General features: G+C 41.8%; 1 protein-coding gene across 1 annotated transcript in view; it reads right to left on the bottom strand.

The window, feature by feature from the left end:
- Positions 1-17,546: 17,546 nt before the first annotated feature.
- Positions 17,547-18,073, bottom strand: part of TGFBI (transforming growth factor beta induced) — a 41,299-nt gene continuing 40,772 nt past the window's right edge. The window contains exon 17 of the mRNA XM_054977201.1: positions 17,547-17,765. Within this exon, the coding sequence (XP_054833176.1) occupies positions 17,725-17,765 (41 nt within the window). The 3' untranslated portion in view covers positions 17,547-17,724. The remainder of the gene's footprint in view (positions 17,766-18,073) is intronic.

Below are 18,073 nucleotides of genomic sequence, written 5' to 3'. Positions count from 1 at the left end.
GTGGCCCTGCAGGTCAAAGGGTGCTCCTGTGCTCACCGAGGGGCATGATTCAGCCTGAAATGGGCCTGCTGCAGGGTGCTGTGAGGCGTGATTCAGGCCGCTGTGGGCACAGGAGCAAGCCACACCAGCCGGGGGTGCACTGCACTGCTCAGGGGGTGCCCTGGGGAGCATGCCCCCTGGCCAAGTAAGTGGGTGTGGGGGGAAGGGTGCAAGCAGGGGATTCCCCTGCCCTGGGCAGGGGAATGGCACCCCTAGTTACCAAGTCCCCTAGGCCCAAAGTGGGGGATAGGAAGTCATGGGGGAGACAAGCACGGGGAGAACTTACCTCATGCACCCATGAAGCACTCCCACACGCTCCAGAAGACTTCCTTCTTGCACTGGGAATGATGTTATTTTCAGCACAACAAGGAAGTGAAGGCCCCTGCATGAAGCATATTTGATAAAAATTGACACCCAAACAAACAACTCCTCCAGAGTGCAGAGAAGCATGCTCTGGAGATTCCAGGCCCATTCCCTGCATCTTCCCCCCACCAGCCAGGTATGTGCTGGCAGGGAGCAGAGATTGGGAGCAAGGGATCTCTCGCCTCTACCAGAGGAATGGAATCCCTATTTCTGCTCCTCCTCCCAAGTCTTGTGGACTCATATGATTTGACCACTGCTTGTTCCTGCCTCTTGGCTTTAGGCTGTTCCTTGTTGACCAGGAGGCTGGCTGTATAAGGTAAGTGAGAAATGGGGTCTGCTCATTGTACACCCTAAATTAATTAAGGACACTTTTTTGTCAAGGAGTCAAAACACTAAATCAGAGATCCCAACCTTTTTGATCCTCTGGCCCTTTGGAATTCTGACACAGGGTGGTGGGTGTAACCACAAACTGGTGGCTGCAGAAGGCTAAGCCAACTGCAAAATGTCTAGAGTGAGGTTATACATTACTCTGATTGTAGCACTTCAGTGTTTTAGGCAGAAGCTCTTTTAACAGGATGCTTTATAAAATGAATGTTTAAAAATATTTTCTTGTATACACACAAAATAAGTATATGTATTGAGATAGCTAAGAAACACTCATCTGGTAGTATCTGTGAGATCTCTGACGGCCAGTCAGAAGCTCTTATAGGCAAAAGCCCTACTTGGCCCTACCAACTTTCTAAAAACACTTGGGGGGCATCAAGGTGTCAGCAGGCTTGCTGGGTACCACTTCCCTAAGTAATTAGCAGAGTGTTTCTGAATGGGATTTTCATCTTATATCTCTGTGATGAAAAGGGCTAGAGACTTTTAGAATGTGGAAATTCAGAAGATAAAAGGAGATGTCAAAGATTGTAGCAATTACCATGCAAGTAAAGTGGTATTCAAAATTTACAACAAAGACTCTTACCATATATGGAGCAAGAAATGCCAGATGTTCAAGCTGGATTCTGAAAAGGAAGAGGCACTAGAAATCATATTGCAAATTTAAGATGGCTAATGGAGTATATCAGGGAATTTCAGAAGAAAATCAGTGTGTTTTATAGATTTCAACAAAGCCTTCAACTGTGTGGATCATGAAAAGCTTTGGACTGTTTTAAAAGAAATGAGTATGCCACAACATCTGATTGTTTAATGTGCAATCTGTACTCTCGACAAGAGGCTACTGTTAGGACAGAACACGGAGAAACAGAATGGTTTCCAATTGGCAAAGATGTCAGACAAAGATGCATGTTATCTCCCTATCTGTTCAACCTCTATGCAGAGCAGAAAGCTGGATTAGATTTAGAAGAAGCTGGAGTTAAAATTGTGCAAATGACACCAAATTACTGGCAGAAAATACTGAAGATTTGAAATGACTACTGATGAAGGTTAAAGGAAAAACTGCCAAAGAAGACAAAAGTAATGATTACTGGGGAATTACATTACAAGGAAGATAGTGAAATGATTGAAGATTTTCTATTCTTTGGCTCAATCATCAACCAAAAGATAGACTGCAACCAAGAAATCCAAAGGAGACCGAGTTGGAAAGGCAGCCATGAAGAAACTAGAAAAAATTCTTAGAGATAAGAATATGTTGCTGGGTACAAGATCAAAATAATTTATATTATGGTATTTTAATTATGATGTATGGATGTGAAAGTTGGAAAACAAAGAAAGCTGACAGGAGGAAAATTAATTAATTTGAAATATGGTGTTGGAGGAGAATTTTACAGATACCGTGGGCTTCCAAAAAGACAAATAAGTGGGTTCTAGATTACATCAAGCTGCCTGAATTCTCCCTAGAGGCTAAAATGACTAAGCTGAGGTTATAGAACTTTGGTCACATCATAAGAAGGCAAGAAAGGACAATGATGCTAGTAAAAACTGAAGGCAATAGGACAAGGGGAAGACACAACATGATATGGATTGATTCAATAAAGGAGGCCACACTCTTCTGCTTGCAACACCTGAGTAAAATTCCTAATGATAGGATGTTTTGGAGGTAATTAATTCATAAGGTCACCATAAGTCTGAAACAACTTGATAACACACACACACACACTCCATCATGGCAATGCATTGTTATAATGTTATTAAACAATAGCACAATAGCAATTCCCAATTAAAATGGAAAAGTGCTCCCATAGCACTTTAGTGGCATGGCAAAGGATGTGATGCAAGGAAAATGGCAGCTGAAGAAGGAAAGTGCACAAAAACTCCTGTGTTCCATTCTGTTGCCTGTGTAATGCCTCTGCATTTGCAGCTGCAGTGGAGAATCCTCGTCATGTGGATGCAGCTATAGTGTGCAAGTACAATAGTAATGGCAATACTGCCGACATTGTTCTCATTATCTATCATTTCTTTCAGCAGAACAGAACCAGTCTGGATGGAGATCATAATGTATGGAATGGACACAGCTAGTCCAAGGAAAGAGGGAAGAAATCATGTAGAAGCTAGGTAGGAGTCTCATCTTTAGAATCCTGTGGGCTCTTGGCTCTTTATTTACTTAGAAAATGTATATGACACCTCTTCAGAGATCTTCAATAAGATAAAATAATAAAATCAACAACATAAGTAGTTATGAATAATAAAACAATCCATAAAATATTATGTGGACTAACATGTCTATTAGGAAAAAAAGGCTAGAAAGAGCTATATAATAGCGTAAAATGATGGAATCCTGGGTATCGAACTTCCAACAATACCTGGCTGCTGGGTTTTATTTATTTATTTAGAACTTATTTATGCCACCTCTCCAAGAACCTGACATGGTGGCTCACCAGTGTTGAAATCTCTGCTTGCACATAGCATGCATGCACTCCCTGCCCAGCATGATGACATGGTTCCAAAAATGACATCATCGTGCTTTGTGTTCCCACGAATCAAATGGGACCAGTTCTTTTAGAATCTGCCCATTTGGGGCCCAAATCAGGTCCTGTGAAGAATGGGAGCACTCTTGAATGAAGGATGATGATGTCACTTCAAGAAGTAACGTTGTCACACCCTGCCAGGAGTGCACCTGCCATACACTTGCCTGGGTTGCCTGCTGGTGGCAAGCAATCATCAGGCAGCTTGCAACCTCCCACCAGGCTATGGGGCCAATTGCCGGGAGTTTGTCCACCACTGGCAGGCACTTGGGAAGCATACCTAATGTAGAGTGCATTACAGTAATCAGGGCTTTTTTTCTGGGAAAAGAGGTGGAGGAACTCAGTGGGTTGCCAGCAGAGGGGGCAACTCTTGGTGGGAGGTGGTGCCCCTGGTACCACATGTGTGCGCGCAAAGTGCGCACACGCTCCCAGAACAGCACAATGACATCACTTTGGGTCAGCTGGAACAAGGGGGGAGTTTTTTAAAGTTTAAATCGCCCTCGACAAAAATGGTCACATGGCCGGTGGCCCCACCCCCTGATCTCCAGACAGAGGGGAGTTTAGATTGCCCTCTGTCTGGAGAACAGGGGGCAGGGCCACCCGCCATGTGACCATTTTCAAGAGGTTTTGGAACTCCGTTCCACTGCATTCCAGCTGAAAAAAAGCCCTGACAGTAATCAAGAAAGGATGTGATCATTGTAACATGGCCAGATCACAGTTTTTCGAGGAATAGCCATAGCTGATGTGCAACCAAAGCTGATAAAAGGTACAACATGCCACAAAGGGGACTTGAACCTCTAACCATAGGCCAGGTCTGCAGCAGCTCCCCCAAGCTATGGATTTGCTCCTTCAGAGCAAGTGCAATCTGCCACAGAACAGACTGTGACTCAGTCTTCAAGGGTCCAGCTTTACCTGAAAATTGTCTGGCTTGAACTTCAGTTTATTGGCTCTTATCCATCACATTACCTTCTCTAGGCACCTGTTTGAGTCTGCTGTGGTCTACCACTTCCTTCTTTACTCAGATAAATACATATCTAAAGTTAGCTGCAAAATTATGTTCTAGTCCAGAGGAAACAGTCTGCAATACTGGGAAAGGTTTCTGCACCCAGATCAGCTCATTTTGTAATTCAGCAGGGTACATACTGCACAGGGAAAGCAGGACTGTGTTCCATATAGGGTTCCCAGGTGCCTGCTGGTGGTGGGCAAACTCCTTGGGTTTGCACCGTTGCCTGTTGATCTGCCAGCAATTGGTGGGAGATGGCAAGCCCCCCAGAGGTGGCTTGACACTGGCAGGCACCTCAGGAGCACGTGCAGCATGCATGATCTCAAGGGGTACGATGACATCACCTCTAGAAGTGACATCATTGCGCCAACCATGGAAGCGCTCCGGCACTTCATTTGGGGCCAATTTGGGCCCTGCATGGAGCATGGAAGCGTCCCCATGACTGGCGTGACAACATCACTTCTGGGAGTAAAATCAAAAAGAGTCTAGTAGCACCTTTAAGACTAACCAATTTTATTGTAGCATAAGCTTTCGAGAATCAAGTTCTCTTCATCAGATGCATGATACAAACTGGTCAAATACAGAAGAGGAGGGAGAGATATATGTTAGTCTTAAAGGTGCTACTGGACTCTTTTTGATTTTGCTACTACAGACTAACACGGCTAACTCCTCTGGACTTCTGGGAGTGACATCATCGCACAGGCTCCGGAGTGCATGCGCAAAGAGCAGCACGCTTCCAGCATGAGGTAAGTGCTAGGTCCCCCCCCCACCTCCCACCAGGAGGGTACAGGGACCCAGCAACCCTAGTTCCATAATAGGCTACTTCATAGGAACTGCATTCATTGCCTCATATGGATCTCTTTATAGTCACAAGCAGAACAGCATACACACAGTTTTCTGCTGCACTAACAGTTCCATTAGTTGACACACTGGGCCGTGATGTCCACAGGGATTCCTTATTTATCTTCTACTCTCATATGGTTCCCAGGTGGTCTCTAATTCTCACAGTTTTCAGGACCAGATCTGCTTAACCTTCACAGCAGAACTGCATCATGTGTTTTCATACTATTGTCTGAAACAGCAGAACAGACCTATCCCCAGTTTATATATTCATTAGCTTGAAGCACTAAACTTTTCCTACATTGAAGGATGTAGGTGTGTGGGGATGGGGTGGGGTGGGCGGGTTGTATGTGCAAATGTGCCCCCTCAAAAGATTCTTGCCTGTAAAAAAAATAGCATGGCACAAGGCCCTTCTTCATGACACAGCAATGGCCACATGCTACCAAGTTCTTGTGTCTCCCAGGTAACCATCAGTACATGTGAGTTTACATAGGAGGGTAAATAGTAGCTTTCTGCAGTGGCTTAAGTTGGGAAAGTGGCATAGTGGAGGTGATTTAAGCCTCCTCTCCCTACACATTGTGGCCCAATCCATATCAGGTCCAGACAGGCCTGGGAATTAAGTTCCAGGCATGGAAGTTTGGGACCAAGAATGCCAATAGGACCTGTTGCAGATGTGGGGAATGCAAGGAATTTTTCACACTTGATGAGGCACTATGATTCTGTTTTTCCTTCCAGTGGAGCATTGTAATTTGCAAAACAAGCAAGCAAATGAACAAACTATATCCTGAAGCAATATAATTCTGGAAAACTTTTCAAAACAGTTCCATGGAACATATAAACTCATTTATCGCAGATCTATCTTCTTCTAAGCACTTTCCCACCTTCACCCTGCTGTGCTGCCAAACATAGAAGGGTACAACTACCAGTTTTCCATTTGATGCTGTGATTGGTCATTTATTGACCAAATGATTATACAGCAAAATGTGTATTGAGAAAAAAAGTCACTTTCAATGACAGTGCGTGGGTGGTTTCACCATTTCTGTTCCTTTGGCCTGTTTGAAAGGTCTCCAGAATCATGCCTGTATCACAGCCTTCCCTTTCTCTTTCCTGACTAGTTTACCATGGGTGGCCTTTAATACAAATGGAATGCTTCCTGCTGTTAAACATTTAGCAACAAAAGTGCTGACAGAGCTCCTAATGAGATGCACGTCCATGTCAATAGTGCATCTGCTCAAGTCTGTTGCACAGTTTTCTTAGACCGACCACCCAAACCTCAGCCCATGGGGTCAAAGCGACTCCCAGCCTTCTTTGTAAACTAGGAAAACAATGCTCCGTTTTTTGCCACATGGCTGAGAGAATGCACAGTTTTCAACTGAATCACTGTGTGTGGAATTGTGTTGGAACACAGCACAATGCTTTCATTCCTTCCCTATGTTTAAATATATTTGCAGAGGAGCAGTAAAAAGGGTTTAAGGAAGGATGTCTTCTGTAAAGAAAGTCATAAAGCTATTTTAAAAGCACTGTTGATTCCAGCTGTTTTTTTAAAGAGGACCTATGATTGGAAGTGTAACTTTGGCACGTAAGGGCACGAAGGTCCCATGCATATTCCATGGACTGTTATTCCCTCATCCCTAACTCCACTATTCTGATAACTGATGATCTGCCTGTGGGTCCTGATGCACTATTTGATAATCACTTCCTAAGGATATCAATCGGAAAATATTAGCAACCACTGAGATGTTGCAAACAAACAAAACTTCCAGAGCTGAAATATTATCACTGGTTTCAGTGCCTATGATCCTTAAAACTGAAAATTCAGTTTTCAGTTTAAAAAAAAAATTGAACTGCCACCATGCTATGGATGTGCAGAGATTTTTTTTCTATTTTCATTTTGGGTTCATTTTAGTTTGAATATTCTTCATCTACTGTCTCCCTAGACAGTGGCTTGCAGTGGAATGCAGAAGGTACTGTACAGTTATGAAGCAAAGGAAGAAGGCCTGACTCCTACTATTTACATGCCTGGTCAATCCAGAGACTGCTTTCTGCCAGCTAATCAGAGACATTGGTACTGAATACCCATGTTCTCTACTGTGCTTGAAGGGGATTCTGTGACCTGAGTGCACACAGTCTACAGTAGCTCACTAGGTTAGAGCCTAGTCTATGGTATGAGGTTACTTTTTTCACCTAAGTCCCAGAAAAATTATAAAGGGCACTGAACAAGTGTGGAAACTACTAATCGTGTATGGTTTCTGTGGCATGGTGATTAGCATTGCAATCCTAAACATAGTTAAATTGACATCCATTTTAAGTGAATGGGCTGAGAAGTCTGTAACTTTGCTTAGGGTGGCAAGGCAAAAGACTGAAAATTGCTCTTTGTATCAGAGGCTTAAATTGACATCTAGTTTGGTGTAGTGGTTAAGAGCAGCATGAGTCTAATCTGGAGAACTGGGTTTGATTCCCCACTCCTTCACTTGAAGCCAGCTGGGTGACCTTGGGTCAGTCACAGCTCTCTCAGCCTAATCTACCTCACAGGGGTATTGTGAGGAAAAATTGGAGAAGAGAATGATGTAAGCTGCTTTGGGTTCCATTTGGGGAGAAAGGCAGGGTAGGGGGGAAAGGCAGGGTACAATGTAAAGTAAAATAAAGTAATAAAAAGCCTCAGGTCCAAAAATGCCATCAGGAGTGTTCCTGTAGAAGTTTAGCTAGGAGTCAGTCACCTCAGTTTCATGACTCACAAAGATATTTAGATAAATCTGGACTCTTTTCAAATTGTTTTCAGAAAAGCTGAATAAAAAAGTATTCTGAACTGCGCATGGGACAATGGCAGTACTGAAACCCACAATGGCTGAAATATGTTGCTGGTGGAGAGGAGAGCATAAAGATTTTAGTGAGCTTTTATGTTGGCTGTGGTCAGATGTGGCTGTGCCAAGAACAAAGTATTTCACAGACACGGAGCCTGGGGTGGTGCTGAACTTGGCAAGGAATAAACCTCAATAAATATCTGGACTTCTCTCAGAGAGAACACAATAACAGAAGCCGTTTTCAAATTTCATTTTTTTCCTGTAGGTCAATCTTTTAAACAAATGGAACTTCCTTTCTGTTTTTACATCAAGGCTGTAGTTTGGTGGTATTAGAGAGCCAGCATATAAAGAAAGGTGCTTGTGGTAGGCTTGCCAACTCCGATTAGGGAAATTCCTGGAAATTTGGGGTTACAGCATGGGAAGGGTGGGGTTTGGGGAGGGGAGAGCTCTCAGCAGGGTATAATGCCATATAAACTGCCCACCAAACCAGCCTTTTTCTCCAGTGGAATTGAGCTCTGTAATCTAGAGATCAATTGTAATAATGGAAGATCTCCAAGTTCCACCTGGATGCTGGTAACTTTAGTTTATGACCTCTTTTGTGGTGGAATTCAGAATCTGTAATAATAGTTGCTGTTCTGGTACAGATGGAAAATGCTGTCATGTTTCCTGGTAAACTTTTCAGAGCACAATACCCCACATTCACTAAATGGAATTCTTAGGTGCCCAGTAGCATTCAATTGAAATAAATGTTAATTTTAGTACACAGCTAATGTCTAGATATGATTTGCCTACTTTTGCTGAATGGCAATATTTACAATTGCAACATCTGTTTGTGTACAAATATGGCCCTGTAACTTGAAGTGCTTCAGAACTTATTAATTTATTTATTTTGGACTGCGAGTGGGCTCAGGACGGGTCACATCATTTAAAACCGTAATAAATATCACATGTCCCATAAAACCAATAAAACATTTAAAATTCAATCAGCATTCAGCATTTCATACAATGTTACTGGCAACAGATGGCAGCAGTCAAAATTATGACTGCAGATGGTGGACAAACCTAATTGGGAGGTTTTAGATTGTTTCTCTTCCCTCTCACCAGACCAGTGGAGGCCTGGCCCAGCCTCAACCATATGCCTGGAGGAACATCTCTGTCTTACAGGCCTGGTGAAAGGGTAACAAATCCTCTCTGTCTATTGAGACCAAATCCTGGTCAATAGACAGAGAGTTCCACCAGGTTGGAGTCAGGATCGGAAAAGCCCTGGCTTTGGTTGAGGCTCGGCGGGCCTCCCTGGGGCCAGGGACCACTAACAGCTGTTTCTCTCCTGATCGAAGCATCCTCCGGAGAATATATGGGGAGAGGTGGTCCCGGTCCACACAAGGCTTTGTAGGTTAATACCAAAACCTTAAATAATGAAGTTAAAAATAACTTCATTATTTTTGAAGTGCAGCTGGCGCAGTATAGGTGTAATATGTGCCCCACTTGGTACTCTTGCAATAACATGTGCAGCTGCAGTTTGAACCAGCTGTAATCTCCAGATCAGACTCAAGGGCAGCCCCACACAGAGTGAGTTACAGCAATCTAGTCTAGAGATGACCATTGCCTGGATCACCGTAGTTAAGTCATGGGTAGAGAGGTAGGGGACAAGTTGCCTGGTCTGTCATAGGTGGAAAAGAGGACCTGGCAACCACTGCGACCTGCACCTCCATTTTCAGGGAAGCATTCAGAATCACTGCACAAGCTCCTAACTCTTGGAACTGGCGCAAGTGGTGCCCCATTGAGGGTCGAGAGCTGGAGTCCCAAACCTAAACACCCACAGCTCAAGCACAGGACCTTTGTTTCCATTTTTGGAAACTCTTACAGAATCAACACAAAAAATGAAACCTACAATATTTGTTTATAAGTATTTGATGTGTGTTAATAAATATGATATGCAGAGTCTTGGAGATTAATGGAATAGTGAGCTAGATTGTCCAGTTCTGCCAAAGCAACGGGACATGGCTTCAAGCCATATACCTGTTGTTTCTATAGATCTTATGCTGCAATTTATTCAGTGCAAAATTATGTTTAGCGTAGTTGTGGATTTTCCGGGCTGTATAGCCATGGTCTTGGTGTTGTAGTTCCTGACGTTTTGCCAGCAGCTGTGGCTGGCATCTTCAGAGGTGTAGCACCAAAAGACAGAGATCTCTCAGTGTCACAGGGTATGTTTAGGGTATATTGTACACCACAGTGACTTTTTAGTAAAATATTAAGTACAGTGTCTAATTACAGTGTCTTAAGTACAGTGTCTAATACAGCCCGGAAAATCCACAACAACCACAGTGTCTAATTGTTGGCATTGTAACTTACCAGATGGGTCTGTTAAAGAATATGCTTTGGACATGTCCAGATAGTCAGTCCTTTTGGGAGGAAGTCATTACTTATATTAATTTTGTATTAGAATACTCATTATTTTTGAAGATGTTTATGTACTTTTAAATTATTCGCCTATCTCATGGACCTTCCATGCCCTCATAGTTGCTAAAAGGCTTATATTACAGCACTTAAAAGACGAAGACCCAATTCCTATAGCTCATTGGATTGAAAACCTTATATGTATCACATATAGACAACAATTGTGTATGGAGTTATTTTTAGATATTTGGAGACCTTTTATAGAAGCATATGTATAGATTCATCAGTATTGTTTCATGGAGGGATCTTTTGGGTGGTTATTTTTCCTTCCTTTTTTTTTGCCTTGCATAAATAAATACAAAATTATTTAAATTTGTTTTAAAAATAAAAATAGTACACAGCTGCACTTGAGGTGCAGCGAAAGCATTGCTGTTTGGAACAAGAATGCGGCCATTGAATATAAACTTTTATCAAGTGACAATTTACTGTAGTGGTTGCAAACCACATTTATCTGGGAAATCCTTCAAAGTTGTGGTGAGAAGAATCTTATGATGATACTTCTGCACCTGCTTAGAAATCAAGGGAGCCTAGGAAGAGACATCATTCTCCAAGTTTTCAGCAGGAGGGTGATTTTTGGGATGATGACTGCCAGCTTGTAGTATCTAGGGTGTTTGTTTCTGTGCAGTTAGTGAAGGCCCAGCTGTGGGTGCAGTACAAGCCAAAGGGCAAGAGGGCCATACACTAGAGTAGGCAAGAAGATCTCCTGGCAGAAAGAGAAAGAAGATCTACTTTAGAAGCCTTCTGCCCCTTCCTCCTTCTATTAGTTTGTTTTTGTATTGTTGTACTTTATTTTCTGTTGTAAGCTGCTTTGGGTTTCCAAGAAGCAGGTGTCTTTTCTTGTCTTTACCCTTGTAGATAAGTCCTGTCTGGTGTGGGAGCTGCACATGGATTTGAGGGATCTTTGTATTAAAGCAAATGCACAAATCAGACATATCACGTGACTAGATATCAATATAGATAGATAGATAGATAGATAGATAGATAGATAGATAGATAGATAGATAGATAGATAGATAGATAGATAGATAGATAGATAGATAGATAGATAGATAGATAGATAGATAGATAGATAGATAGATAGATAGAAACTGTGTGATGGAGGGAAGGGGGTATGGGGGTTCTTCCACCAAACCAATGCCCAGGTCAGTAGGTGAGGCCATTCTCCAAGGTCATTCTTACTTTATCACCGGACTGAAGGGAGAAGATAAACTCCCATGCTGCTGCAGATGTGTTTGTATCATCTGGGCAAGGAAAATGTGACCATTCCTCAAGTGCAGAGATGTGAATTCTTTTGGTGTGGCTTTGGTAACCAGTAACAATTTTTACCAGGACAAACCCTGTCAAACCTTAGTTGCTAATGTCACATGGAATAATGTATGAGACATTATAGAAAAGAAACCCATCAGCAAAGATGCATAATGGGAACGATTGCTAGTAACCTTGCAAACCTTGCAGACTATAGCGAGTTTCTCTAATATGCTAAATGGCTTTTGGTCAACATGTTGCTGCAGGCTACTTACGAGTTTAGCCAATACAGTCACTAACCCCAAATATAATCATGCAACTCTGAATGGCATTCGTTTAGTGACTCCTGTGGCTGTGAGTTACTTACAAACAATAAGAACCAAAACTTAACAGGCAAGATAGAGAAATAGCTTTCTTCTGAAGTGGTAGTAGAATAATGATTACAGTTTGTATGAAGGAAGTGTTTGTTCCTCTTTCATTTCCCCCCTTTCCCTAGAACATCTGTGTCTGAACATGTTTTGCTGTGATATGTGGTATTTATTTATGAAATTCATATACATCCTGTTTCTTCTGTTCTTAAATGTATATTTCTCTTTTGAGGATTGGGTTGGCTTCCTTTTTCCTCATAAGCACTGTAACACAGAAAAGAATGATTTCCACATAGCTATTGTTCATTAGTGTTCTTCTACTGTTTATAGCTCCATACCCCATTTCTCACTCAGGATCCCCCTCCCACCCCCATTACAGGATTTCACATCTAACTCTGCCCCTGGAGATTCAATAGCCAAGTGCAGTATATACCATATGCTTATCTCTGAAACAATACTTGTATATAGGATTCTAGAATCAGTTCTTCAGTTCACAAATCTGAAGAAAATGTTGATATATTTTCCATCAAGTTTAGTTTATACAATCAAAAGAATCATATCGGATTGCAATTTCAGGCCTTTTGTACATCATTTACGAGTGGGTGAATACTTGTTTTGTTTGGCTTACCACCCCCCGCCCCCCAGTAAACTCTTACAGCCCTCCTCCCTGGTTTGAGTGTGTGTTTGTTTATATGTCTATTTGTGTGTGTATATATATACTTTTAAAATATGTATATATTTAATATGTGTGTATATATATACTTTAAACATATTGTTTTAAATGTTTTAATATTTGCTGTTCGCAGTCTTGGGTACCTGATTTTGGGTGGAAAGACAGCATATAATTGTTTTAAATAAATAAATAAGATGTTTGAGATATCTTTTTTAAAAAAGGCTCTTTGCACATTGAAAGCTAGCAATTCAGGTCCAACGGGTCAGATTAGCTTTTTCTCTGACATGCTTTCTTACAACATGCAAGGAGGATTTTTTTTCTTTCATGAAACAGCATGCAAACATGCATGAAGCAGTACAAGCTAGGAAAAACTTCACCAATTTCTGCTGCTAATTTTGGGGGTGGGTATTTAAAAAGTAGTATAACAGTCTATGTGACAATAAATTGGTTAGTCTTTAAGATATCAGATCGTTTGTTGCCTTTTGCAGCTCGCAATAGAATATGGAGGCCTCAAGAATTTGAATGGGATCTATAATATGAAGTCAAAAAGCATACTCTGCCACAGCAAAATGTACGAAGGGGTATGGAAGAGAGACCTGGGTTTGCTTGAAAAGGAAAAGGCTTGACAAGAGAAAACACTGTTGGTATGTGAAAGAGTTCAAAATGTGACTTGCCTGGCCACTGTTTGAACTATCAAGTTCTACAGAATTTTGATCTGAAAATATTTCTTTGCCTCTAATTCCTGTCTATACTGGGTAGCAGATTTCAAAAATAGCTTATCCTTTTAAAGGAGTTGTATTATAATGTTGCACAAAAAAACCCCTATGAGAAAACAAGCATCTTCTGACAAATCAACCAAAGAAATCTCTCACATACCCTGTCCCTGGCTGTTTTGCTTTGTTTTATTCACCAAGTAAATACTTGTGGTTTCAGTACATCATCATGTCTTTATATTATTTGACATTTTAGGCTATACTTACAAACACATACCAAAAAAACCCCAAATGGTGTAGTCTTCATTCATAGTTTGTATGCCTCAGCTAATTCAAGCAAAGATTCCCCAACCACTGGTCACCATGTGGTGCTGCACAAATGGGGTTGTTTGACAACAGTTGCACATATAAATCACAGCACCATGTCAAAATTGATCACACCAGAGAGAAAAAACTAGTTTTCAAGACTTCTCTGAAACAATAAATTCTGATCTGGGAGCAATTTTCTCACAGACCCTTTCAAACAAACAACTCTCCATGCGCAAACTGAGCAGGATGACTACCAGCTCAGGTTATGAATGCTTTATTTGGCATTCACTCATTGGAGAGCCTGTATGGTGTAGGGGCTAGGATGCTAGACCAGGACTGCAGGGACGTGGATTCAAATCTGCACTATGCGGGAGAGATTTGAAATCTGCCTTGAGCTCCTTGGAAGAAAAGTTTGACAAAAATGCAGTAGCTTGTTCTTGGACAGGTATTTGGCTACAGACAGAACTTTTCTCCAGGTCCAGTGGATAAGTTATCTGAATGGTATGGAGTCTACAGTAATGCTACTCCATTTTGTCACGGCACCTATTCTCAAAATTTTAAAACTGCCCACAGGTTAAAAATTGTTTGGGAGCTCTACCTTAGATCTTGCAGTAGCTCCATTCCGTGCCAACATCAGTCCCTTGAAAATTAAGTTAATAGAGGTGTGGAGAAGAGCCACAGCAAGACTTCCTTCCACATCCTCTGAAGCTTCTCTTGCTACTCCGGTGGCACAGGAAAAAGCAGCAGAGTTGTGACTGCCACACCACCCAGCGTAACATAACTACTGGTTCTCTAAGATATAACCTATGTTCTCACATAATGAAACTGGTTGCAATAATTTTTAATATTTACAAGGCGCATTTAGATTGTAAAAATTAAAAGCCAGATTCCATTACAAAGGAATTGTTTATTTGGAGGTTCTGATGAGGGGGAATTCTATGACCACATTACAAAGAAGTTGCATTTTCAGTCTTCCAAAGAACAAAAGATAGTAAAGTCAGAACCATATGTGTAAACAAAAACAAATTGACAGCACTGATCAAACCATAGCTTATATAATGCAAATTCCCTAGTATCAACAAGGCTTTTTCTTAAAAAAAAATGTTAAAACACAGAATTGCATGGAAGATTTTCAAAGCATAGAGGGAAGAAAATAAAAACCACATGCTCCTGTAAAAGTACTCCAATGCCATGGTTCAGACAGTGGCTTGCAAATAAGAGTATAGGCCACAATTCAGAGATCTCCTTTCAGTATGTGCAATGGGCTTTTGTCTTTTATTTCCCCTCACAGCAGCCTTGCATGTTACACTGCAAAACACTTTAGAAGCATTCCTCAAATTCAAAAGGGCTTTTCTGCGTGCTCAGGGAAGGGAAGCAATAGACTTCACCACGCGTAGAGGATGGTAGTGTCTCTCTTAGGATGGTGGCCTGAGTAGATTTCACTTTGATAATCTAGTTCTTGTAAAGAGTTTTCCATGAAACTTTATTTCCAGTATCTACAATTTTAGAAATAGACATTAGAATTTTAGGTTGAAATGATAGAACTAAATGCCTGGTGTTTGTTTACAAAACACACTTAAGAGTTGAAAGTTCCAATGAATCCCACTTCTTTACAAGGAAAATGCTCCATCAGAACATCCCAGCTGGCTGGTTGGGTTGTAACCTCAATACAAACACCACAATAACAGAGCCATCCAAAGCAGAGTCATGCCCCTCTATGCCCATTGACTTCAATATAATTCTGCTTGGGGTAGCAATGCAAGAGTCACAAAGATAAGACTTTTTCTATAGCCAATGTTTCTTTGTTCCACCAATGTTTCAAGATAGCTGCCTAAGAGAGCTAACCATGAGCCAATGATTCTGTGCCTTACCTAACCAGAAACATTCTAAATTGTTCTATGACTCTTTATAGAGCACGTTTCAAAACAAAACTTTAACAAGGAAATACAGTTACTGTCTACTTACAGAAAACTGGCCAATATCCCTCTGGCCTCAACTTAGGCTCATGATCTGCATCAATCTCTGTTTTACAAGTGAATGTGCCCCTGTGCAGAATCAATCTAGGCTCAAAGTCAAGCAGACAAAATATCATGGAAAATGGAAGTTAATGTTATATTCTTATGCTCAAGAACCTCCTTTTCCAGGGTAAGAGCCTGAAATATTTGACAGGAGTTTTAATTTGAAAAAGCATCCCTTTGGAGAAAGTCCATGGCTCAATGGTACAGCAAAAGCTTTGAGCGCACAGTAAGGCCCCAGATTACATGGGCATGAATCGAAATACGAATCAGGCTGATTAGTGTATCGTGAAAACGCGTTTCATGGGGCCACATTTTTCACGAAATCCATGACTTTGGGGCCTGATTCGTTCGATTTGTGAATGCTTCATGATGCCAGACAGGCTGGCACCGATCCATTGATTCCCTAGGCAACATAGGCCTGGAATGTCTGTAGATCTTTTGTTGCTGTGGAAACCCCTTAGTCCACATAAACTTGATAGGCAGCTCTCCCTGCCAACCTGAGAGCTGAGCGATGCAGGTCTACGCAAGTTTACCTGGGAACTGTTGTCAGAGACTCCTTCCCCTCTCTTATTGTAGCATAAGCTTTCTAGAATCACAGTTCTCTTCATCAGATTTATTCGCAGCTGACAAAGAGAACTGTGATTCTCGAAAGCTTATGCCACAATAAAATTGGTTAGTCTTAAAGGTGCTACTGGACTCTTTTTGATTTCGCTACTAAAGACTAACACGGCTAACTCCTCTGGATCTTCCCCTCTCTGTTTCCCTTCTCTGTTTTTACGAACGGGATGGTGGCATAACAGTGGCAGCCTCAGCAGCTCCTTCTGCCACTGATTGCTACCTGCCAGCTTCAGGAACCCTTCCCTGACTCTCTACCTCCCCTCCTCCTGTTGCTATAACATGCCTTCCCACTCCCACCCACAAGCTCCCCAGAGCAGATCCTGAGCAGATCCGCCCTGCTCAGCTTTTCTTTCGAGAACTTGGAGGGGGGAGGGCATGTCAGAGCAGCAAGAGGACGGGAAGGAAAAGTCATCAAAGAGAACCTGAAGAGAGGAAAACCCAAGCAGATCCGCTCTGCCTGATTCTTCTTCCAGCAGCGGCAGAAAGCAGGATGCCAGGAGGATGGGAGGGAAAAGTCAGCAAAGAGAGCGTGAAAAGAGCTACTTGGAGGGTGGCTGGAGGAGAGCCTGATGAAGTCTCCCTTTGAGTTTGGCATATCTGGATATGAAGGGGGTCATTGTAGGATGCCGGGATCTGATGAATCGTGAACCTAACGGATCGTTTTGCAAAACAGGACAATTTTGTGAAAGTGTGTGTTTCGTGGAACGCGATGAACCACGAAACTCAGGGTTCTTTTTTCCCCGTTTTGTGCCCATTTCTACCTCAGATTCAAATACCAGGTGAAAGGATCTTGGGTAGCAGGGCTGCAGGGGGAGGTCATCAGAGCTGCTACGAGACTACACTGGCTGGCTGGCTGGGCCATGATTTGACTCTGTATGTAATCACTTTGTATGTTTCATTTCTGACAGCACATTCAAGTCTTTGCTCAAGTGCTAACCTGAGGATTTATATGGGCCAAGGTATGTCTTTCAATCAGTCATTCTTAGATCTTGCCCATCTGAAGTTTGAGCCTAAATGGTTTTGGAGATGACAGTATCTGTATCTGACAAAGGGAGATTTGACTCTCAAAAGCTCATACCCTGGAAACCTAGTCAGTCTTTAAGGTGCTACTGGACACAAATCTTGATCATACTTGAGGTCATCATACCCACCTCAGCTATGGCTGGGAACAAAAGCAGCCTTGTCAAACAATGTTTTAAATATATCTGGCTTTTATTTTCTCTTTTTCATTTCAATTGGAAAAATAGATATTGGTGTAGTACTTGGTTTATTTTAAAAAATGAACAAACAATGGAGTCCTCCTTTTCAACAATCCAAGGAAATAATCTGGCTGAATTCCTATTTGTGCTTTACGAGCAGAAAGTGTTCACTTTAATGTTTCATCCTTGATAAGAGCCTGGAATACACAGGAGCTGAAAGGGGGGGGGGGAGAGAAAATGCAATGAGAATAACAACTGCTTAATGATCTCTGCTGGCTACAACTCAAAGGGGGCAGAGCTCTGCTTGAATTAAAATCAATAATCATCATGCTTTCTCTATTTCAAGATATTTCTTTGTAATATTGATCAGAGTTTAAGGGAAGTCTGTTGCCCTAAACAGGCTTTAGAAAATGCCCACAGCATTCAACATGACTTTATCCTCACCCATGTCCTTAATTCCTCTTAAATTGCTGTGTTTCATTGTATAATTGGATTCTTTAGCGCATAATCTAAAGCTCCAT

The sequence above is a fragment of the Eublepharis macularius genome, chromosome 4, assembly GCF_028583425.1.
Source record: "Eublepharis macularius isolate TG4126 chromosome 4, MPM_Emac_v1.0, whole genome shotgun sequence".
Lineage (NCBI taxonomy): Eukaryota > Metazoa > Chordata > Lepidosauria > Squamata > Eublepharidae > Eublepharis > Eublepharis macularius.
Note: the sequence above shows the minus strand (reverse complement) of the source record. Positions and strands in the feature narration are given on the sequence as shown.